Source organism: Manis javanica, chromosome 5 (assembly GCF_040802235.1).
Source record: "Manis javanica isolate MJ-LG chromosome 5, MJ_LKY, whole genome shotgun sequence".
NCBI lineage: Eukaryota > Metazoa > Chordata > Mammalia > Pholidota > Manidae > Manis > Manis javanica.
In genome coordinates, this window is record NC_133160.1 from 95746803 (window position 1) to 95772303 (window position 25501).

At 35.8% G+C, this 25501-nt stretch overlaps 2 protein-coding genes across 8 annotated transcripts in view; one reads left to right on the top strand and one right to left on the bottom strand.

Annotated features, from left to right (window-relative positions):
* HPGDS (hematopoietic prostaglandin D synthase) overlaps positions 1-17714 on the top strand; it is a 106176-nt gene extending 88462 nt beyond the window's left edge. For all 4 annotated transcript variants that reach the window (XM_037020161.2, XM_073237293.1, XM_073237291.1 and 1 more), the window contains 4 exons: positions 5087-5179; positions 8627-8736; positions 14975-15073; positions 17385-17714. In XM_037020161.2, coding sequence (XP_036876056.1) covers positions 5087-5179; positions 8627-8736; positions 14975-15073; positions 17385-17549 — 467 coding nt within the window. In that variant the 3' untranslated portion in view covers positions 17550-17714. The remainder of the gene's footprint in view (positions 1-5086; positions 5180-8626; positions 8737-14974; positions 15074-17384) is intronic.
* A 2637-nt stretch (positions 17715-20351) lies between these two features.
* SMARCAD1 (SNF2 related chromatin remodeling ATPase with DExD box 1) overlaps positions 20352-25501 on the bottom strand; it is a 95257-nt gene continuing 90107 nt past the window's right edge. For all 4 annotated transcript variants that reach the window (XM_073237289.1, XM_037020164.2, XM_037020163.2 and 1 more), the window contains one exon: positions 20352-21702. In XM_073237289.1, coding sequence (XP_073093390.1) covers positions 21641-21702 — 62 coding nt within the window. In that variant the 3' untranslated portion in view covers positions 20352-21640. The remainder of the gene's footprint in view (positions 21703-25501) is intronic.

Below are 25501 nucleotides of genomic sequence, written 5' to 3' on the forward strand. Positions count from 1 at the left end.
AGTTTCAGCCCCAGGCAAGTTCGCTGCAGATACAGTGAGACCTAGAAATGATAATGGAAGTTCTTGGGGTAAAAGGGCTTATACCTGGCTTTATTCTCATGGTGATCGGTTGAACATTAGAATCATGTCTGCATCCAGCAGTCTGCAGGTCTGTAATCCTCCATCTCTGCCTCTACTCAGAACACTGGGAAGAGCTCTTTATATAGTGACTCAGTCAATACTGGCTTATTGCCTATGGGTGTGGAAGCAGTGTCCTAGCAGCAGGCCAGTTACATCATCAAGTGGTTTAGGTTCAGGTGAGGATCCTGGCCATAGGAATGTTCATTTCCCCACAGCTTCCAACTTAGGAGCCACCAGAGAAAGCCAAATATGGACCCCTAACCAATCACAAAGGATGCCCAGCTTCCAGTTAGCCCACCTCCAGCTCCCCATGTCAGTATGTTCCAATTAGTATATACCTGAAACCTTCCCTTTTTCCCAATAAAAGCTTTTCTGCTCCTCTACTTGTCTTTGAGTCTCTGCTAAAGGAAAAGTGATGGTGGCTGACTCCCTTGCTGTAGTAAGTTCTGAATAAATAGCCTTGCCTGTTAAAAAAAGGGGGAAAAATCTTTATACAAAAGTGAAATCTATCTCCTTATGGCTTTCATACATTGGTCTTGGACCTAGCATTTTAATCCTGAAGAACATATTATTCCTTCTTTCACATCCAATTATTTGAGGAAACTTAGTATTTCTGAGACATCACAGAGAAAAAGCCATTGCTGTATAGTCAGTTCAATAAAAATGCTCTAAGGAAACATAAAGGTGGTTAGCTGAATTCAGAATTGAGTTAATGAGAGTTAACTCATTGTCTTACCAATCGGTTTTAGCCCTGGGCAAGTTCACTATGGATTCAGTGAGACCAAGGAATGACTTTGGAATGTTCTTGGGGTGAAAGGGCTTATTACCCAGCTTGTTCTCCCAGTGATAAGTTGAGCACTAGAATTATGTCTGCATCCAACAGTCTGCAGGTCTGTAACCCTCCTTCCTCTATGCCTCCACCCAGAGCACTGGGCAGAGCTGTTTATATAGTGACTCAGTCAATAATATAGCTTATTGCCTACGGGTGTGGAAGCAGTAGCCTAGCAGCAGGCCAGTTACATCATCAAGTAATTTAGGGTCAGGGGAGGATCCTGGCCATAGGAACTTTCACTATTCACACTCATGCATCTGTACCTCTACTTAGATATTAAATTTTGGACTTTCTTAATTGTTTCTCTGATAACCATTGTGAATTCCAGTCTGACCTTACCACCCTTGACTCTGCTTGATTTAGATACTGTTCCCCATGGACTATTATCTGAGGTCTGCAATCACATCTATGTCCAAGGGAGAACTCTTCTTTGCCTTGAGTGTCCGTTTATATCCCCTGGTTGGATTTCCTCATGACCCAAGTAGGACAAGCTCCTGTTAGACTATGTCTGTCATTTAATATGTGGTGCCTGTGCCTGTGGGAAATACAATGTTCCAGGAGCAAGGAAAGCCCAGGGCAGAATGGAACCACCACCTTCTACAAGTCTTGACATTATTCTAAGACATTTTACCAAGATCATTGCTTTGGCTGTCATATTACACTGAGGCCTTATTTTCAGCATCATTAAATTCCTTAAAAATTTTTGACAGGTGTTTCTGTTAAGTTGAAACTCCAACAACTCTGGAATTATTGTTTTTCTTTTTTTGGACCAAGTGAAGTATTTGTCTTCTTAAATTTCTTCCTATTAGATGCAGCCCAGTATTTCAACTGTTGGCAATTATCCCAAGCTTGGCTTAAACATGTCCAGCAGCTGAAAATGTACCATCTTACAAAAAAACCACATACCATTGTCAATAGCTCCAATGCTAACAAAATTATTCTTCATCTTGAGTTAAAATATGCCTTTTTCCCCCTGTTGCTCTTTGGTTCTGGTTCTGCATTTTAAAGATAGAGTAAAAATTTTTTCTATTTGATAGCTGTGCCATTATTTGGAGATGGCTCTGTTATGTTCCACTTTGATTTGTTTCCAATGGAGAGTGCCAAGTTCTTCAGCCAGTCCTCTTTAAATGTGGTTTTCAGAGCCCTCTCTAATTTGGATACTATCCTCTGAGCTTGCTCTGACTTTAATGTTTTTCTCAAAACATGGCTCTTAGAACTGGTAAAACAGTGGAGCAAGTAAGTGTTCCACCTGACCTCAGTTTGCATTGTACCTCTACACAGGCATGTGACCCAGGCTATCTACATAACCTCTCCTCACTTCATTTTCTCATCTATAAAATGAGGTAATAATTAATAACTGTTTCTTGAAGACCTTATGGACATGTTAAATATTTAGTACAAAGACTAGCATAAAGGAAGCATTCCCCAAAATGTTAGGTATGCTAATTCCCCCTCAATCACATACTTGGTTCCAAATAAAGTATCACAATTCACGTCAGCTGTATTTGGGACTTGGTTTTGCTCTCCGCAGTATTTTAGGCACCTATAATAGTACTTGGCATGCTCATTAGACAAGCACTTAAAGATGTTTTTTCCTGATGTGACCTGTAGCTCATCTTGTACTTATTCAGTGTGCATATAAAAGACACTTAAAGGTTGATTCTAGTAGTTCTGTTAGGGTTATGGGATTATGAGTGGCACTTTATTCCTTTCCTTCTTTCCAAGATAATTGCATGTCCAAAACTAAGGCACTAGTTAGGAAAACTGTGACCAATTCTTGTGGTAAAATATAATGCAGCCATTAAAAAGATGGTGTCTCATTGATTTAGAGAGATTTAAAAAAATATATTGCTAAGTGAAAAAAGAGGTTTACAAACATCTACATTACTATTTTGTTTTAAATATATATGGGAAAAGTGACAGTAATCAAAATGGTATGGTACTGGCATAAGAATAGATCCACAGATCAATGAAACAGAATACAGAGCCTAGATATAAACCCACACAGATATGGTCAATTAATAAATGATAAAGGAGCCATGAATATACAATGGGGAAAAGACAGCCTCTTCAATAACTGGTGCTGGGAAAACTGGACAACTACATGCGAGTGAATGAAACTGGATCACTGTCAAACTCCATACACAAAAGTAAACTTGAAATGGATCAAAGACCTGAATGTAAGACATGAAACCATAAAACTCTTACAAGAAAACATAGGCAAAAATCTCTTGAACATAAGCATGAGCAATTTTTTCCTGGACACATATCCTTGGGCAAGGGAAACAAAATAGAAAATGAACAAGTGAGGCTACATCAAACTAAAAAGCTTCCATATAACAAAGGGCACCATCAGCAGAACGAAAAGGCAGCCTACTGTGTGGGAGAATATATTAGTAAATGATTTATCCAATAAGGGGTTAACATAAAAAATATATAAAGAGCTCATATGCCTCAACACCAAAAAAGAAAAAAACATGATTAAAAAATGGGCAGAGGACCTGAACAGACATTCCTCCAAAGAAGAAATACAGATGGCCAACAGGCACAGGAAAAGATGCTCCACATTGCTAATCATCAGGGAAATGCAAATCAAAACCACAATGAGATATCACCTCATACCAGTTAGAATGACCTCAATCCAAAAGACAAGAAATAACAAGTGTTGGCAAAGATGTGGAGAAAAGGAAACCCTCCTTCACGGTTGGTAGTAATGTATATTGGTGCAGCCACTGTGGAAAGCAGTATGGAGGTTCCTCAAAAAACTAAACACAGAAATACCATACAACCCAGTAATTCTACTTCTAGGAATTTACCCAAAGAAAACAAAATCCCTGATTCAAAAAGATACATGCACCCCTATGTTTATTGTCACATTATTTACAATAGCCAAATATGGAAACAACCTAAGTGTCCATCAATAGATGAATGGATAAAGAAGTGGTATATATACACAATGAAATCTTTTTCAGCCATTAAAAAAAGGAAGAAATCCTGCCATTTGTAACAACATGGATGGATCTAGAGGGTATTATGCTAAGTGAAATAAGCTAGGTGGAGAAAGACAAATACCATATGATTTCTCTTATTTGTTGAATCTAAAAACAAAATGAATGAAATAACAGTTGATTCATAGACACTGAGAAGTGACTGGTGGTTACCATGGGAAAGGGTTGGAAGTGGGTGGGTAGGGTGAGGGAGACAAAGGGGCACAAAAATTCTCAATCATAGTATAAGTTGGTCACAGGGATAGTAGTACAGCATGGAGAATATAGTCAATAATTTTATAACATTTCCCTATGTTGACAAATAGTAACCACACTAGTGGGGGTGAGGATTTAATAATATGGGTATCTGTTGAACCAGTGTCATATACTTGACACCAATGTAAGACTGTATGTCAACGATACTCCAATTAAAAAAAAAACCTTAAAAAATAAATATGGGAGAACAATTAAAGTATTAAAATGGTTATAATTATGTGTAGAATTTTTTTATCTTCAACTTAGAATTTTTCTATAATAAATATATACTTTTACTTTCTAAAAAAAATAGGTTTAGGTAAGAAAACAAAGTAGGATTTAAAGATAGACTATTAATACATCTGCTCTGAGTCTGTCCTATATTTGAACAAATATACTTGCTGCCTTACTATATACATCAAACAGCCCATCATCAAAATAAGAATCTGACTAAATTCTTTACTGTAACTCAATATATTGTCAATCAAACTCTCTATATTCCTCAGACTCTGATTTTTAGGAATCATTAATGTGAACCTGAGGCCACGAAAATTAACGAGGACTTAAAAGAAAGGTTGTTTAAAAAGCTAAGTAGTAAATATATGCAAAATTATGAGTTTTATATATAGCATAATATATACTGTCACTGCAAACCTGGGTTTTAGGCCTGGTTCTGTCACCAGCTCTATACCATGTCTTCTAACAACTCTTTCTTAAAAAAACCTTAAAAATGTAAAGTTCATGCTAAAGGGTGCCTAATGTTCTTTTTAGAATAAATATTCAGAATCCTGTAACTTTCAAATAATGCTTTGTTTCTGGAATTATCAGAAAAATGAAAGCATTATAGCTTGAACTTGTTATGGAAGTTGATTTTTGCTCTTTTTATTTGAAGCACTTCCATTTGGCAAAATCCCCATTTTGGAAGTCGATGGATTTAACCTTCACCAGAGCCTAGCAATAGCAAGATACTTGACCAAAGGCACAGGTAATATGTTTATTGTGTCTAACATTTTTGATAACTGAAAAAATACATGATGTATATTCAAAATTCATTAAATAACTACCATTGAATGCTATAGTGCAAAGAAGAGTGGAATTAAATGCTAGAGAAGTATAAACCTACTAGCTCTATTAGTTTAACTTTCGGTGAGTTCCCCAGACAGTTTTATTTTATATTGCACACATCCCTCCTGCCCTACACTTTCTTGCCATCAATCCCTTTTTGGAATTTAGCTGAACACTTAGATATGTTCAGACGAACCTAACCCTATGCTAGCATGTGTAACCTAAGTTTTCAGAGGAGATTAAACACTCTATGGTTTCTCGAGGCTAAAATGATTCAGTTATAAAAATCATGAATTTGATGCCTTTCATCCTAATCACACTGAAAAAAATTGAAGGGGAGTCTTTGCCTCCACCAAGTGCCATCTGAGACATCCTTCGTGGGTAGTTAGCTGGGCTGCTTTGTTAACCTCTGCATTAACATGGTGAGATGAGAAATAAAGGAAATTGTTAGTTCTTTGCCTTATGCCCTTTCTCCCATTCTATGCTCTGCTGTCTTTTCTCTCCCTCCTACTCTCCTAACACTCTTTTTGAGTCAAAAGCTACATTTGGTTTCCTTTGAAGTCCCTTTCTTTTTAATCAATTTGTGGACCCACCAAGGTCATCCCAATCCTATCACCCTGCCCCCTGCCCCACCAACCACAGTGCAAGCCATAGACATATGGTTAGCTCACAAATGAAATGGGTCATAACACTAGTCCTTCATTTTCATCCCTACTTGGACTTCCCTGGTTGAAGTGTCAGCTATCAATTTTATGCAGATGACTCCTTATTCAACATTTTTAGTCCTAAATTCCAAGACTATATTTTTGGAATATATGTATGTATGTATATATACACATAAAGTAATACGTGTATGTTAAAAATACAAAAATTTCTATTACCCTAACATGTTTCAACAAATTAAATTCTTTGTTGGTTTAGAAAAGATGAAGATGACTTCTGACTATGGAGATTTCACTGAAGTGAAAATGAGTTTGAGTTGACTTGGGCAGTGTTTCTCCAACTTTATGTGCATTAGGATTGCTCAGAAGCTCTAAAACAGATTGCTCGGCCTTGACTCAGAGTCTGTGATTCAATGGGCCCAAGAATTTTCACTCTTATCAATTTTCCAGATGATACTGATACAGCTGGCCCATGGACCTCACTTTGAGAATCTCTGGGTTAGAACATTCCAGGCAGAGAGGAAATGGCATGAGAAAAAGAGTAACTTCAAACATGCAGGGTGAAGAAGCAGAAAGAGAAATGGATAGAAAAATTGGGATCTGGTTAGAAAGACCCAGAATATAAATGTTGCCTTAAACAATTGTAGTTTTTTTAAATTGAGATGTAATTGACATATAACATTATATTAGTTTCAGGTAAACAACACGATTCAATACATCTGTGTCAGGTATACAATAGATTTGATACATTTGTATCAGGTGTACAACATAATGATATGTATATACCGTGAAATGATCACTTCAATAAATCTAGCTAATATCTGTCACCACACAGTTACAATTTTTTTTCTTGTGATGAGAACTTTTAAGATATACACTCTTAGATACTTTCAGATACATAATATAGTAGTAGTATTAACTACAGTTACTATTTGTACATTACATCCCCATGACTTAATTATCTTAAAACTAGAACTTTCTACCTTTTGACCACTTTCATCCATGTTATCCCTCCACCCCCGATCTGTTCTCCGTATGTTTTTATTTTTAGATTCCACATCTAAGTGAGATCATACAATATTTGTCTTTCCCTGATTTCAATTGTAGTTTTTTTTATCATAGCTATGGCTATGAGCTTGGAAAGATTATTCTGGCCATGCTTTGTATTCGGTTGGCATGACTGCAGGGCTGCACATCTGGATGTCACTGAAATAGTTCAGACAGCAATGGAAAAGAAGTGAGGAAAAAGGAGGAAGTTTGTGAAGACAGAATCATCGTAAGGCTGGGAGACAGACAGTGGCATGTGAAGGGCGGTTTATGTGACACCAGGAGAGTACAGGGGAGGCAGACTGCAGCTTGGAAATAGTTTGTCATTCTCATAGCTCTTTCTCCTTTTCCTCCTTCACCTCTTCCTCTTCTTAAAAAAAAAAAGGCCTTTAATTTGCTATACCCTTTTCAATATCTGTCTTCTCCAGCTGGCCATAAGTACCATGCAGGCAAGGAATTTATCTCTTGCATTCACTGCTGTAGTTCCAGTCGGGGCTGACCCACAGTTGGAGCATAGTAATGATTTGTTGAATGAAAAAGGAAGAGATTGTTTGCTGTAGGACATGATGACTCCATTTTGGGATTTGTTGAAGGAAGTTCAGTGGCCAAAAAGATGCACAGAGAATTATCCAAATGGAGGCTGAGAATATAGGCTTGGAATTTAGGATTAAAAGTATTGAATAAGGAGTCATCTGCATAAAATTGATAGTGGATGCTTCGAGCATGGAAGTCCAAGTAGGGATGAAAATCAATAAAGAGAACCTATGATGGAATTTGGAGGGACTTTTCAAGATGAGAAAGAAGAATCAACCTTTGAATATCAAACAAAAACTATGGATGGTTTATAGAAGATCTCTAAATCATGAAAGCATTTTATTTCACTTTTAACAGCTTTAATGAACTATGATTCATCCACTGTCAGTACAGTTCTTGCTTTTAGTAAATATACACAGTTGCTTTTGTAAAAGCAATGTCTTTTGAAACACTTCCACACAGAAGCATTTTAAATTGACACCAATGAGAAAATATTTAGGAAGACCAACGATTTCTTAGTTAAATAAGCAATGGATAGCAAGAAAAAAAAAACCTCTATTACTTTAAACTTACCATTTCTAGGAAGAATACAAATGTTGCTGACAAAAATTTTCTGCAGAAGTCAAACTAATTCTTTTTACAAAATAAATGACAATGTATGTACAGATTATTTATTGTAGTATTGCTTGTTTTAGCAAAAGTTAGAGACAAACCTGATCAGCGGAATAGTTAGTTAAATTCGTAGTGGCACTTCTACTTAAAGGAATCCCATGTGGCTGAAAAAAGAGCAAGTTCCCTCTGAAGGAACTTGTGAGGAAAGATCTCTAGGATATATGGGTGAGGCACATATTGAGTGGGGTATATATTCTTATTTTCATTAAAAAAAAATGGAAGAATTAAAAAAAACCAATAAAAGTGGTTACCAACATGTTTGGTAGGTGAGGGAGCAAAATGAGGTGGGTGCGGGCAGGGGTACAAGTTAGTTTTTATTGGATTCTGTTTGATATTGTTTTGAAGTTTTGAACCCTATGAATATATTGCCTATTCAAAAAATAAATGTTTCAATATAGTAAATTAAATTAAGCATATTCTTGGGAATAAAATGGTCTCTGTCTGCTCCATAGATTTGGCTGGAAAAACAGAACTGGAACAATGTCAAGCTGATGCGATTGTGGACACATTGGATGATTTCATGTCACGTTTTCCCTGGGCAGAGAAAAAGCAAGATATAAAAGTAATGTGATCAGCTTGCTATCACTGCAATTAATCATATCCACTTGCCAAACCTTATGTTAGGTGCTTTAAAAATCCCTTTTATCAAAGTAAGACTCACCCAGAGTTTTAAAAAAGTTCAGAAGTATCATGATTCCCTGCCCACCTCTCCACATTAATCTCTTCAGATGAACCCTCTATTTAACATTTTTAGCTGTTCATTTTAGATTTACACATCTCTGTGTTTCTATAGGATATGTAAATAGGACCTTCTCTGATTCACTAATTTTAGGTAGTTTCTGTGGATTATCTAATAAAAAGTTCTCTCTCACATTGTCATTCTCTCTGCTTCTCTTCCCCCAAACTCCTAACATACTGATGCTTAAATTTTTTGGTTAAATCAGTACATGTCACGTTCGCACACCTATGCAAATATTAGACAAACCTGTGCATTGTAGTGTACTTTGGACTCTTCTGCCTCAGAATCTGTTAAATGCCTTTTTTTATTTGCTTAACTCTTTTTACTTTTATTGCGGAACCTTCCCACACTATCCAATAGCTTGCCACTACGATTTTCCACGGGGTCAATGATATAAGGTAATGTATTATTTCCATTAGCTTCTTGGAGATACCTGGCCAAGATTTCCATTCTCCTTTGTAGAGCTGTCCGGGTTCTCTGCACAGCCGTCTGTCATCATTAGACTTGCCTTCGCTGCCATCCTGGAGACGCATTTCTCTTGAGTTGGAGTCCTGTTTCTTGGATACTATCCTGTCTTTATTTACTCCTTTGCTTATGTGGGGCACATGCCCCAGTATTGCAAAAGTTACAACAAATGCTCAATAAGAGGAGGCACGACGACCACGGACGGTATGGCTTGTCTTGTGTATCCCAGCGTCAGTCTGGGTTGATTGTCCTAAACACCTGGCGCATACTTGGCATCCTGGAATCTTTATTATCAGCTTCGATGTTTCTTTCAATTCTTTCCTGGGTTCGTTCTTCTTCTGTGGAGCAATCTTCCAAGAGCTTACTGAGCACAGAAAAAAGTTTGGGGCCTTATTTTTCTAAAAATGTTATTTCACTTTCATACTTGTTTAACGATTTGGCTGCTTATACATCTCTATGTTGACAGTACTGTTTCTTCAGTATTTGGAAAGCATTTATCTATGGTCTTCTAGCTGTTGAGATATGTGAATCTGATCTAATTGTTGACCTTTCCTAGGGGAACTATTTTATTTTCCTCCCTGAAAACTGGTCAGACACTTGGCCCTAGAGTTCTGAATTTTTACAATGGTTAGGTTTGGTATTATCCTCTTTTCATACATTGTGCAATCTTCTTTTTTAGTCTTTTCAATTCTAGGACTCATGCTTTAATTCTAGGGAATTTCCTTTAAAAATTTCCTCCCTCTTTCTTTTCTTTGATCAATTCTATTAGAATTCCAATACTGGATTTTTTGTTTCCCATTGAGGTTTTTCTTTTCGCATTACTTTCAGGAAAAAAATCATCAACCCTTGAGTTATAAATGTCTGGTATTGTGTTTTTAAATTTATAAAGACTCTTTCTCTATGATGTTTTTAAAAAAATTTCTATTTATTTAGTGGCTACAATATTATTTCCATGCCTATTGTATGTTTCTTAAAAGGTGTTATTTTTCCTTCTTTGTTTTGGTCTCTGTCTTTCCCCAGTAGTCAGATCACCCTTTATAATCCATGAAAAAGCATCAGGAAATTAAAATATTTACTCAAAACTCTCACATGTGGATGGGGTTTGAGTTTGAGCCCATCTTGGGAGTTCCCAATATCATTATCTTCAAGATTTTCCTCTTGCACTAGAAAGAGTCCCTAGAGGCTTTCAGTCTCCTGCCCAGAGGTAAGGGCCTAGCTGACAGTGTGCTGGGAGACAAGTAGCAAAGGGTGGGCTGAAAGTCTGAGCAATCTACCGTTCAGCACGCATACACTTATTTAATCCCCGTTTTTAGTTCCTTATGGGTGAAAACCCTTCACCCAGCGGTCATCTGTCTTGCCTTCCCCAGCCTTCTGCTGAGGCTGGGAAGCTGCAGGTGTCTAGCAGCATATGATGAAGAGACCACTTCGTTCACAGTTTTCCACCGATCTTCATTTACCCTCTTGCTTACCTCCTTACCCTTGATTCAAGACATGTCCTGACATTTCTGAGCCATTTGAGGGTTTTATGGGACAGATAGGGTTGGTTTTTGGCTTTCCCTTTGCAGGTACCATTCATCCGCTTTACAGCTTCCTGTGTTTGCTCGTCTCCTCCTGTTCTGTGCTCCCTTGTGGGTTCTATCTTGTCAAAAGTATGCATTTCCTGTTGTTTTGGGCTGAAAAACAATTTTGTGTGTAAAGTCCATAATGTTATCCAGCATTCTAAAGAGACCACCTCAGTCCATTATTCTCTATTACAGCCACCTAGTGGTTTTCTTCAGGGCACTTATCACAATTTCTATTTTAAAATACTTGTTGTCTCCTCCAGTAGAATGTGTCATGATGGAGGAATTAGGCCTGTTATTCACGGGTGTACTCCACACCTATCACAGTGCCTTTTCCTCTGCAGGCACTACTTCCTGAATGAGTGATACGAAGAGTTAAACGTATCAAAACGCTCACCATGTGGTGTTGGCTTAAGCCCTTTACACTGAGTGTTAGCTCAGCCACTCCTCCCTATCCTCCCATGTTTTTTATTGTCATATCCACTTTGTGGATGAAGAAACTGAGAAATAGAGTGGTTATGAAGTTGTCCTATGGCCTCATCACTTATGCATATTTCCTCTTAAATTATGATCAATTAAATTTATCCTAAATTATGATGAAGTCTCTTAAATTGTGATGAATTTCCAAAGCATCCCTTTAGGGAGAAACTTGCTATCCTCATTTCCAGCTGAAGAAATAGAGGTTCATGTAATGCAAGTAACTTGTTTAAGGTTATTTAGCTAGTAAGTGGTACACAAGGAATTCAAATCCCAGTCACTCTCAGAGTCCACATTCTTAATCACTAGGGTGTAATGCCACAGTGCTAGCACCTGTTCAAAATAGCTGCGCACATATTATGGTATATGTTATAGCTTAGGGCTTATATTCAAAAGCTACAGCATAGAATGGAAGTTTTATCAATTTACTTAAGCATATTTATTCTGAATATTATTTAATTAGGACTTTCTGATTTGAATAGAGATATTTGGAACATATAACTATTCACATTTACTGACTCCTTGATATAACTGTAAGGTGTATGGGGACACATACACACACATATGTATGACTAAGCAAGACAAAGTTAAATACAAGTTCAGTTTTGATGATAGAAATACATTTGGACTCCAGGATCAGACCACCAGACTTGAATCCTGATTCCCTTCTGACTAGTTGTCACACAACTTCCTATAAATAGTTCAAATTCTTGGTCTTTAAACTAAGGGTATCAGAGAATCTACTTTAAAGTATGTTGGGAGGATTAAATGATAGCATAAGTACTATGGCTAGGTAGAAAGTGTTAAATCTTAGCTACTATAATTAGCACAGTGTTGTTATATAGTGCAGTGTTCATTGTTTTTCCTTTTGTCACAGTATCGTATTTTATATATCCTTATAAATAGACAAGTAGATATAAAGTCCTTAATCTAGAAAAAAGTATCTAAAGCTTTTTGTTCCACGTGCCAAAGGCCCTACTGATTGGTCGTCTATCAACTTCTGGGTTTGCTCTTCTCTATTTCTTGTACACTTTTGTGGCTGAGGCTCCATAACATAAGAAAATATTCCCAGAACATTTATGGTAACAGTTTACCTTTGTATGAGAGTAACAGTGCTTTTACATGCCACCTAAATAAAAATCACAGGACATAATCCAAGCTCATGAATAAATCATATGAAGGGAGAACATGTTGCAGAAGTACTGCAGATTGCTACAGACTATCTGATCAATAAGCAGGACCTGCCTAATAATACACAACGAAAAATGCACGGTTCTGTTATTTCATCGCCTCGGCGCCCAGGAGGTTGCATTGCTGCCACCTTGTGGTCAGGGAAATTTTTCAGCAGCAGAACACTGATGTAGTAAATAAAGGTGGACAGATAGCAAATACTAGACTATTTTATGAAGTACACATCACTATAGATGTTTCAGTTTTGGTTGCTAAAATATTCCTCCCAATTCTTTAAGAATATTAATTTAAAAGAAGAAACATGTCTTTGGCTACTGGTCACCCTGACAACCTTTGAACTTACCACTACTGTTTCTGTAGTTCAGTGCACCTGGTTCAGTTTCCTCATGTGAAGAATGTGGGGCATGGGGCAGAGGATGGAAGATGAGCAGCACGGAAGGAATGCTAGCGGCTCACTTCCAATACTAAGTGATTTTGGAGTATGGATTTAAAAATAATGCTTTGGAGAATTACACAATCCTCCCTAATTCCTCTAAAAAGTCAACTGATTGAATACTATAGCAATGACTTCTCAAGGTGAAAAAACCTCCAGCCTTGTAACTCTGGAAAAGTAGGGCATTTCTGAATCCACCAAGCATAATAGTGGCTGTCTAGGAAACACATTTTTAAAAGTACACATCTGGAGAAAAGGATATATAATCAAATTTCATCTTTGGCTATGTTATTTTGGTGAGTATTCTTTAAAATGACTCCTAAATACTAGTGATTAATGCTGCTTAGTAATTTACATTTCATGAGATGAGATGATTCTAAGGAACCACTTATGAGATGAACTGAATCACTGAGGTAATTCACCAAACATGTAAAGAGAAGCTGGGCTACAGGAGAAGTCAATACACAGAGATTAAGGTTTTTATTTGGTACTGCATATACACAAGCATTGGTGTACATTAAATTGTGTAATGCACTTTTAAAAAGTAACAAAATTACCCAGATGGGCATACAGGAGTTTTTGGAAAGCTGTCCAGCAGCTACACTCTGTTCCATTCAACTCCTTCCTGTTTTTAGCTATTCGAGGACAGCCATGTTGGCAATTCCCTTTTCCACTGATGTCCTGAGCTGAGCTGAGAGAAGTGCCACATGGATCTGGGCCCTTTGCCTCGCAGCTCACATTATGTCTGTAGAAGGGGCAGAAGGACTCACATTACTTTATTTAGAAATAGGAATATATTGACCGTAGAGAAAGAACCTTATGTATAAAGGTGGTATAGAACAATGGAAAGAATATGAAGTCAAAATAATAACAAGCTTCCTAAGCTTTAATGTGTAAAATCTGGCAACTGTATATATGTAATGGTGCTTTTGCAAACTGTATTTTACAAATGTAAGGCATTATGCTGTAGTAAGCTATATTACCTCCTAAGTCATGGTGATAACTAGAAGTAAATCAACAAATTGGTGAGGCAGTGATCCACTGACTTAAAAGCTGTACTTAGTATATAGGTCATTTATGAATATTAATATGTATATATTTTATAATATCTGAGTTTGGCTTACATTTCATACCCAAAATACCAGTCAAAATGTTCATATAAACAAACAGTTATTACCAAGAAAGAGGCCATGAATTATTTGATCTCCAGAGATTCAAATAAAAACACAATTTTAAAAAATGGTTATGTTAATTTTTTTAAGGTTATTATTTGGTATGTAATATTACCTTACATATCAAAAGTGGGAATCTAGATGATGGGTTTTGTAGATGATTTTGATGTAGCCAAATTTCATACTAGGGCACAATATCAGGCCAAAGAGAGAACATGCATGAAGGCCTGAGAGCATGACTCATTCCAGGTTTCTTCTGGTAAGAGCAATGGTGAAATGAGACTGCCAAATTAAAGGAATCTAGCCTTACAGAATAGAAATAATTTCTTTATGTTTAATTATATTATTTTACTGTAAAGGGGGTGAGGCTAAGAAAAACGGGAATTTTAGAAATGTAAAAATGTAACAATCATTTTTATTAAAATTAAGATAAAATCATGAAAAGATTTTAAAGGTGAACTATTCAGTCATTATATAAAAAGAAACTATAAGAACTGGTGACAAAGTTTTATTTTTTTAATCCATGATTAATAAAGGGGTGACTAAGATCTATAGAGAAATAGACAGATATTATTATATATTATCTATAGAGACCTGAATCTACAGATGTCATACATTTGGGGAGAAAACCCAACCAACAACAACACATAGCCGCTTCCATTCCTTATGAACTTGTGGGAGAATAAAGATGAAAAAATCTACTTCTTCAAAACTTATTTATTTTTCTTCCTGTAAGCCTTAAAATGATCTTTTTCTCCTAGGATCAGATGTTTAATGAGCTACTTACATATGACGCACCTTATCTTCTCCGAGATTTGGACACATACTTAGGGGAAAAAGAGTGGTTTGTTGGTAACTCTGTGAGTATATTTTACATTTAAAAAAATGCAAGCAAGTATGTATATATGAATAAAACAAAAACTTACTGTAAAAAAATGTTACCCATGGGGAGGTAGTAGGTTAGAGAGCAGAAGTAAAAGCTAAACTTCTTTGAATAAACCTTTTTTGGTAGACTTAAGCTTGGAACCAAGAACTGAAGTATTTTATATATAGCTGACCCTTGAATAACACAGTTTTGAACTGCGCAATTCCACATATACACATAATTTTTTCAATAATATTGGAAATTCTTTTTGAGACATACGATAATTTGAAAAAAAACATTTTCTTTTCTCTAGTTTATTGTAAGGATACAGCATATAATACATATAATACATACAATGTATGTGTTAATCGACTGTTTCTATTGTCAGTAAGGCTTTTAGTCAACAGCAGGATATTAGTAGTTAAGTTTTTAGGGACTCAACAGTTATATATGGACTGTCCAGGGGATGGGCACCCCGACACCATGATATTCAAGGGTCCAACATATTCCGTGAAAAACAAAAACATTTTAAAAAGCTAACACTACAAAGCAAAGTGAAACAAATGAGCCTGTGTCAAACTGATGCAGAGAGCATGTGGAGAAGTACAGATGTACTCAATTAGTGATGAACTATTTTAAGAAATACCATCATTTGTAAAACATAGTAAGTTGACTATTTCATTACAGATATTTTCTCAGGACAAAAATGTCATCATACACCAATTTTAGTAATCATATTGTTGGTGGTACTGGGTACAGTGGTATTGTTTTCTGGTATCATTTATCTATGTGGGGTAAAGCTGTTTGTGCATGTCATCAAGAACCAGGATCTCCAATGTGGGAGAAAGAAGATACAGGTGTAAGATCAATTAGGTTAAGTAAACATCCTATTTCTGAATGTGAACTAGATGTAAAAGTGTAACTCATGATACACTTTATCTTAGGATAAAGACAAAAGCATTTTGCATCTCTACTTAAAACAATGACCAACCCAGCTGCCCTGGGCATACCTAGGACCCAGATTCTGGTATCTAAAATAATAAAAGGAACGAGGGCGTCTTGGAGAAGTGGCTTATTTTCAGTTTGGGATGGGAAGTATAAAAGATGAGCTGGCAATATTACCTTGTCATACCAGAAGCAAATAAATTATCAAAGACAACTTGGGTTGTGTCAAAAGAACTCAGAGGTCACCTTGAAGAGGCTCCCACTGGCCAAAGATGAGACAATTCAAACTTTAATAAGAATATTAATAGCAATGGGTTGAAACGAATAAAAATGAACCAATCCATGAATTTATGACAACCACCATCACATGTACACACAAACCCCAAAACCAAACTAAATGTCAACGGTTACTTTTATTAGATGCTATGAGCCAAATTATTATTCTGAAAACTGTTAAAAACAAAAAGGGGGAAAGAAGGAGTTTGAGTAAGGCATTTATCTTGTCTTTCCCATGCCAACTGTACCTTAAGATAAAAATTGATGGAAAAGGTATGTTTTCATAAAAGTATTCCAGTTAATAAGGAGAGATCAAACTATCACCATTTTCCAACTCTTGATGAATTAACACATGTAGGCACTGACTATCAATAATTGTTAATATCACAAAAAGGTGAAACAGCCAGGTATTATGGGCCTACGGAGGAGCACATCACCAATGAAGTAGTCTTGCCAAGAAAATAAAATATAACTCTGACTTAGATGCTGTGGTAGGTGAGAGTCCCTGTCTCCAAGGAGGCTGTGTTCTAGGAGACAAGATAGATTGCTTTTTGAGGCTTTCTCATGACTTACTCAGACCACTGTCTGTCCAGTGCTGGCATGACACAAGCAAACTTTAACATCTTTCGTCTCAACTTTCCGCCTCACCACACATCCCTTCATTTCTTTCCACTGATTCTTCAACAGCCTTTCCTAAAATGTTACTCTTCCTGCCTTACTGGCTGAACTTCCAATGATTCTGCTTTGTCCTATAATGGACATTTTGGAACAGACGAAAAAAATACTGATTGGGTTATTAGATGAGGGAAAATATACTATCAGAGAGAGGTGGAGATTGAATCAAGTTAAAGAGTATGTACTGAAAAATCCCATTTTAGTAAAAACATACACAAATACATAGAAAAATACCTTATACACAGAGGTGTTGGTAACCTCTTGGTGTTGGGGATATGGTGTTACCTGTAATTTTCAATCATACACCCATTTCACTTTTGTAGTAACAGATTTCAAATTTAAAAAACTAATTTTAGAATAGATTATTATCCTTTATGTTCATTTGGAAATTTTTGTTTCCTTTGAACTAGGTAACTTGGGCAGATTTCTACTGGGAAATTTGCAGTACCACACTTTTGGTCTTTAAACCTGACTTACTGGACATCCTACCCAGGCTGGTGACATTGCGGAAGAAGGTCCAAGCCATTCCTGCAATTGCTGACTGGATGCAACGAAGGCCCCAAACCAAACTCTAGGGGTACTTGCTGCCCCCAGACTTCGCTGTGCTTCACAGTGTCACTCCCATCAGATAAGAGGTTAATCACCCTGCCATTATCCACACACTCCCTTCCCCAGGTCCACCAAGACTTTTACTTTTGCTATATTCTGCCTTAAAAAAAATAAAGGAAGGGGAAAAAGGGGCATTTAGTTTCTAGTATCGTTTTTTTCATAATGGCTTCACATTTACAAATGAGGAAAAATAGTTTATGATAACACAGGCAGGCCTAGTTTTGCACCAGTTCCATCATGTATGAATTTCAGTCACAATGGTTTAGTTAAGTAACACATTTCTCCTCCAAATGGTTTGGACTTCAGTTACCATGGTGTGTTAACTATAATTCCATAAAATATAAACTTTGCTTCTGTCTCAGCAGTCCACAGAGCGCTATGTAAGGAACAGATGCACAACACGACCAACGACCGATCTTTCAAAGTCTGTTAGTGACTGGTCACTGCACGTCTGTTCGTCACACACACACACAGCAAAGGGTGCACTTGCACTACCTGTTTCTCAGTGACAAATCCACTTGACATTTCACAAAAATGGTAACTGAAGAAGGGAATTCACCAACAAAGATGTGGCCGCCCTTCACTGAGCTAGTCTTATCAGGGCCATTTTTCCAGATGCTTACTTTTCATCTCTGTCACATTTTGGTAATTCTTGCCGTACCGTAAAGTCCTCCATTATCATTTATTCTGGTGATCAGTGATTAGTAATTACGACTTGCTCAGAGCCCAGATGATGGGTAGCATTTCTGAGCAACGAAGTGTTTTAAAATTAAGGTACATACATTTTTTTAGATCTAATGCTACTGCACACGTTAGACTATAGTATAAACATTTTTACATGCACTAGAAAATCAAAAAAATTGACTCACTTTATTGCAGTATTCACTTTAGCACAGCTGTCTGCACCTGAACGCCCAGTATCTCCAAGGTATGCCTGTAACTAGATTATCCAACCTGTTTTAAACATTATTGGAACATCAAATTTTAGTTCAATTAACCTAACATTATTAAGATTGGATTGTCTAATCTTAGTATGTTATGTTATATATGGAAACAGACTAGTCAAGTAAAGGGTCTTATACTTGAAATGCAGGGTAAGGAAGGAGAACATAGTTGAGAAGCCAAAAATGAGGAGAACATGTCAGGGAGAAAGAAAAGGAAAAAGAAAGCACAGCTAAGTATGACCTTGTTTAATGTATTTTTTTCCTACCAACAATGTTCTATGGGGAAAAAATGTTAAATACTTTATACATTTTTAAGGATTACACATAAAAACAAAGTGTATGTCCCAAGTAACTTGCTTCTTTGCATATCTTACCAACAGTGGCTGTTAATAAATTATAATAGATGAGTAAATCTCATTGCAAAGTACTCTGTCATCCAAGTCCTAAGAAAAAAAATTATCCTCCACAAAAGAAATTCAAATTGTACTCTAGGTAATTAGAGTAACGAAGTGTTAACTTTTCTTCCCTTTTATGCATGTTCATTTGCTTCCATATAATTACATTCTGACGAGCTTTAATGAAAACAGAATTTAGAAGTGATAAATGCAATGCTTATCTAAAATTCTGAAAATTTAAAATAATCAGTCCCACTTACCTACACAAATCATTATTCAAAGATAAAATGCAACCACAGCAGGTTTCATAAGATATCTCATTTCAATAACATTATCATTAATTTTGCCTTTTTTCACTGAAGGACAACACATTCCATTATCCCATCCTGCACCCAAATTAAATGTTTCCTTGCTAATTACATGATAAAGTGTAACAGAGGATATGAAGGAGTCAAAGCAGAAATTGAATCGCATGTTACATTTATAATCAGAAAAAGAAAACTGCATACATTTTGGGAACTAGAGAGTTAAAAAAAATCAGTTTAATTTTATGGATCATTTAAATATGTTGCTTAAGGCTACACATACGGAAACCAAAGCTCCCAATGCTCCTATCCAACAACTAACAACATGAATGTTTCAACATAAACATTTACTGGAATAGTTTCCAGTCTACTGGGTCAGGAATAGTTATGAAAACACACAGGCATATGTCTTTTAGCCCTGCATGACTTGAATTAGAAAAATAAAAGTTGTTTGAGTTGGTCAAGATATTAATCCAACAACTGTGGCTTTGTATCTATCCTCCCCTAACTGATAATGAGTTATGCTTACTGACATCAGACCATGAAGGGACTAAGGAGAATACATTCTAAGTAAAAATTTCCAGTTTACTGAGAAACAAACAATATTAAGCACACAGTATAATTGCCATTTGTGTTCAATATTGTATTTTTTTGTTTGAGGGTAAGGGAGGGTTAGGAACTATTAAAAAGGGTGTGAAAATAAATTTATAATTTTAAGTATTTCTATTAAGTCTAAGACATATTAGGAGAATCCATTTCATTAAAGATATAGATTTAATAATAACAAAAGAAAGAGTCTATCCCTAAAGACACATAACAGAAAAGTTATGAGGAATCCATTATGAGATTTATAAGGTAATATTCACAATGCCTAAGTAGCGGATTTGTGTAGCATGCTGTAGAAGGAGGTACTAATAGTATTTGCTGATTCCTTTTAGCCACATTACACTAAAATATATTGAATATGTTCAATATGCCTTCAAGTCTGGGTATGTTTAGTGAGTCATAGGATGTTAAGAATCACAGTGAAAGTTCATTAATCCTCCAACTCCCCAGGGTTATTACCTTGGCAAATTAGTAAATCAGGATGCCCTGGAAGTATAATCTCCAATAGTTAACAAATATCTGATTTATAAATAAGTTTATTTATAATGATATTTACATAATAAAAATAAAACACATGAAACTCACAAGTTATACAAAGAAACTGATATATAATAAAAACAGCAATATAGACTGACAGGCAAAAATTTAAAGAAAGGTTTAATAAAGAGCTAAACAACAAGTAGACAACTTTACTTCTAAATTTCACTGTGTCACCCACACTGAATTGGAATTGAACAATGGTTCTCTCTTCAGGAGGTCCTGTACTGGAAATTCTGGAAACTGGCAAATTATATTTTGATAAGAGTTTAAAGTTAATGACCTATTTCCATGCAGTACCTAATGCTGCATTAATGTGAAGTCACATTCAGTCTGCTGGGCAGTGAAATAACCTGTTAATATCTGTTCTGCCAGGCTAGAAAAATGTCGCCAACATTTTGCTGATAAGTGGAGATGTGGCAGGAATAAACTGCTATCTAGAGAGTAAAGAGACCTGGAGCGGAAGTGATTGGGCAACAGTTTCAGGAGAAGCAAAAGCCAGGAGAGAGAAATCAATGAAAACATGCACAAGAATAGCTAGAGTAATAAGCACAATCAGTGCAGGTGGGAAATGAACAGAAGGGATTCATTCATGGAGCAAGATGAGGGCTTCTTTAGTCACCACTCACTGGAAAACAACTTAGTGCCTAGCCAAAGAAATTTGTTTGAACAGAAGCACTAGAAGGACCTGGGGGTGTTAGTATATGGAATGCCACCTTTAAATTCAGGTTGAGTTCTTGTTGACAGTGGTGAACATCTGCTTCAAATAGCAATAAAATGAAGGCTATATCATCTATACAGCTGCATTCTTTAAACTGACATAATAAAAAGGAAGTTCAAATAAGACAAGCAAAAACAAGATGTAAGTATTGTCAAATAAGGCACATGTAAAAATCTACACACATTATCCAGTGAAAGACAATATATATATATTTGGAGGTAGAAATAATTACAAAAATACTGACATTTCTAAAGCATTAGCATATTTGTTACAAACAGTCACCAACTAATCCCCATTCAGAAAACTGTTGTAAAATGATTATTCAACATCTTTAGGACTACATTATTCGTGTCTTTTTTGGAAATTTCACATGTGAGCATCTGGAGAAATCAGTTAGTGGCAAAAAAGTTGTCCATACTATGAGAAATGTAATATGGAAATTATAAAAAGGTATAAATGTTCATAAACCCCATGGTCGTCATAATGTAAATGTCCTTGAGTGCACCAAGTTGGTATTTTCTCATCAATTAGGAATTCACAATTTTTATTTCACAGGCCCATTGACGTTTTTAGTAATGTGGCTATATCTGCCGGCATACTTCCTTCATCACCTGCAGGTCAGAAAGTGGTGGTAAAAGGTTAATGAAAATATTTTAATAAAATATATTCTCTCTCTCCAGTTTCCTCTACCTTTGGTGGACTCCTAATTATCTTTCAATGCCCAGTTTTCTTCAGTGTCATTCCCTGTTCAAAAACCTTCCCGAATCCCTGCTTCCTCTGTGCTCATATTCATACACTGCCAGCACAGCAACCTACAAGTTATTTCTGATTTGTTACATAGATAGGAATATAAAGGTACACATGGACAGTTTGGATCATATCCTATTATTATAGCAAATAGTATTTACTCCTCAGGTTTGCTAAATAAAAACATTTATGTAAAAAACTGAATAGTGAAAACAACAAAGCTAGATTCCAAACACAAATCATTTCATCCACACTTATATTTACAGTCCAAAGATAAATCACTTAGACTTAACTGACACATCTAAACAAAATTCTGAGAACAGAATACCAGTTGAGTATTAATCATAATAAATTACTTTTTCCTAATGTTTGCCCCAAATTTCAATTAAATGGGACCCCAGTACCTATATACGTATCCAGGAATATTCAGGACTTTCTAAGGTGTGAAAACATCTTGTGTCAAGGTGGCACAGAATCTAATCATCCTTAATTCATTCAATTAATCACTCAGATTTTTTTTAGAAAAACTGACTTATTAATTTCCAATAATGATACAGCTGGTGATTCATAAGCATTTGTATTAGTTCTGAATCACAGCTGTGAATAACTGTATAAATTAGATGTGGATAAATGCAGCAAAACTAGTCACTTCTTTATCACAAACATACCTCACTTGTAAATCTAAAATCACGAGAGTACCTCTATCTATTCTTCTCCTTTTGGTAAAAGCATATGCATAGGAACACAAACTACTGCATGAACTTTCAGGGGACTCAGTGACACCCTTGCCTCCAAGCTCATCCACAGACTTGAAGACAGACCATGAAATCTAAATTGACATTTGTTCTGAACTGACACCATGAGTAAATAACTGGACAAATCCAGAATACAGTAAGACAACAAGACACACCAAAATTAATATTACAATAGTTGCAGTGACAGGAGGAAAGAAGAAAAAGGTAAGGAGACTCTTAAATTTAAAGATACTAAAGTTATAATCAGTAGAATGTAATATGTGAACTGTCTTTTTTTATAAAGCTTTAAAAGACAAGAAGGGGATAATTGGAAAATCTTGATATGGACAATATGATGCTTGGAAATTATTGTTAATTTTCTTGGATGTTATAATGGTACTGTGGCAACTTAGAGTACGTTGAAATATCAGGAACGAAGTGTCATGTTTACAACTGATATGAAATGGTTCATAGGGGCAAAAAAGGCAGATGGCACATGTTACAATTCTTGGATTCATTCATACTATGCTATGAATTTTTGCATTAAAATTCCATAATAAAAAAGTTTTAAAAGGTAGAAAATTAATATATTCATGGTAAGAAAGAATAAAGAAACACACATACACACAAACCACAATCCTTAGTGTGTATCAGAAACATCTGTCCCACCCTGTTTCTGACTGAGAAGGGACAGGGCTGGGCTTGAGAATTTGCATCTCAAGCTGGCAATTTCCAGGGAGAGGGTGCTGCTGCAGATGCAGCAGCTTTACTCTGAGCTCCTGATAAGTGGGGAGGGGAGCGCACACAGATCGTTAACATAAAGCACAGACATGCTCAATTATGAATATACTTTTTGTTTACAGGGGAAAGGACCTCACTGTGAGAGATGAAAAAAAGGGTATACATGACATGCTCTCATCAAATTGTTTAAATGAAACCAGGGACAAAGCTCAAGACAAAATCATTAAAGGTAAGAGATTAAATAGAGACCGTATTGTATCCTTAGTTTACCAAATAAAACGCTGGGAAAAACTGACAGACAAACAGCTTTAACAAATAAGAGGAAAATTTCTTAGAGAAGAGAAGGGGTAACTGGCAGGAAATCCTTTACAACCAAACGTTTTAAAGCTAGTGGCCTGACAGCATAGCTGAAATAAGTTGCTATTTTGATGTGAAATAGGTAAATTTGTAGATTAAACAAATTCATAGAAATACAAATTAACATGAATTCTGATTGGAAACAACTGAACATACAAACCACCTCTGCTCTCACCTGAAATACCATTAAAATGCCATGGAAAAAAAGTTAGGAGGCATTAAACAAAAGAGAAAACCAGAAGAAAAAGATCTCTCACTGGATAGACAGCTGTGAACAAATTTTGGAAGATGAAAAGCTGATGGAAGAATGGAAAGTAACTACTGGGAACAGGAAAATTAACTATTTGAACATGACAACAGCCCTCACTCTTTTCATTGACCCTCAGCTCTAAGAATGCAGCCAGTGGGCATTTACTACTTCTCCCAACATCCTCACTTCACGAAAGAGTATGTTTCTGGGGAAGTGAACTAGCACCTTAGAAACAACCTACAGGTAAGGAAAATTAAAGGCAGCTGGGAGTTTGACAGTCATATAGTTGAGTCCATGCTTGATTAACTGATGATTCTATTTAAAGACATATTATTAGGATAAAATCTATGTATCTGGATATTTGCTAGCATTGCTAAAATAGATTTTACCTTATGTATTTAATTGCTTTACTAAATTAAAAAAGATGTCTTAACAAAATAATCAGGACAAAATGTTGCTTAGTGGAGTAAACTTTGTGTGTCCCCTCTACTGCTTTGGTTGGCTAATGTGAAACTGGAGAGCTGCCAAATCCACATGTTTAGAAATTATTGTTTACTGTTTACGTTTTGATCATCCTACTCATCCTCAACCTTAAGGGTCTAACTCAGTTGTTTCTTAAACTTTCTCTAATGCCCACTTCCCCAACCCGGCAGAGCACCCGGAAATAAATACCATATAGGAAGGACACATACTGATTTCATCATTTATCTTTCTCTCTCAAGACAGATTAAAATGTACTAAATTCTTTATTGTGAAGAGTGCCTAATAAATACTGGGACATAGTAAATATTCAACAGAATTTTGATCAACTGAAATAAAACATCAATATCAGAAATATCCTTATTAGAATAATGATAAGACTTTCCAATTAAATTTAACATTAAATAAAAAGGGCAAGATGCAAAAGACTGCATGCTAACTTGTGTTAAAGAAAAAAAGAGTATCTATTTACTTCTATTGGCATAAAATAACTGGTCACACACTTAAAAAAAAAAGAGCTAATTAATGTGTCACCTTTATGGGGAAGCTGGGTGACAGGGTGGGAAGGAGACTTTTGTTTCTTCTATTTCTTTTGAATTTTAAACTATGTGAATGTTTTATCTTCTAATATATACATACATGTGTATGTATATATATAATTTTAAGCTTATAAAACTTTAAAAATGATTTTTTTCAAAAAAGATGGGAGTGGAAAGGGTTCTCTTGAGAGTTCTTATACTCATCTGCTTTCACAGGAAATTATTAAAGTTTTGAAAAATGTACTTTATTACCTTCTAGTACAGTAAATTTGCTAGTCAAAATTAAGTCACTATAAATACTAGAGTTTTTAATGTTAATTTTATGCCATGTTATTTTAAATCTTTAGATTCATAAATAATCCTTACATAATATGTAAATCATAAAATTATGGATCCAATTTTAATTTATTTCCAGATGTTTTGGTGTCAGAGGGATGGAAGAGAGAAATTTCCAAAGTCCAAAAGTTTATATAAATCTGACAAAATGATCTTTGTTATTGTACTACTTCTGAAATGAATATGCTTATCTTCTCCCATGCCATCCTCAAACTGTACTCCAGTT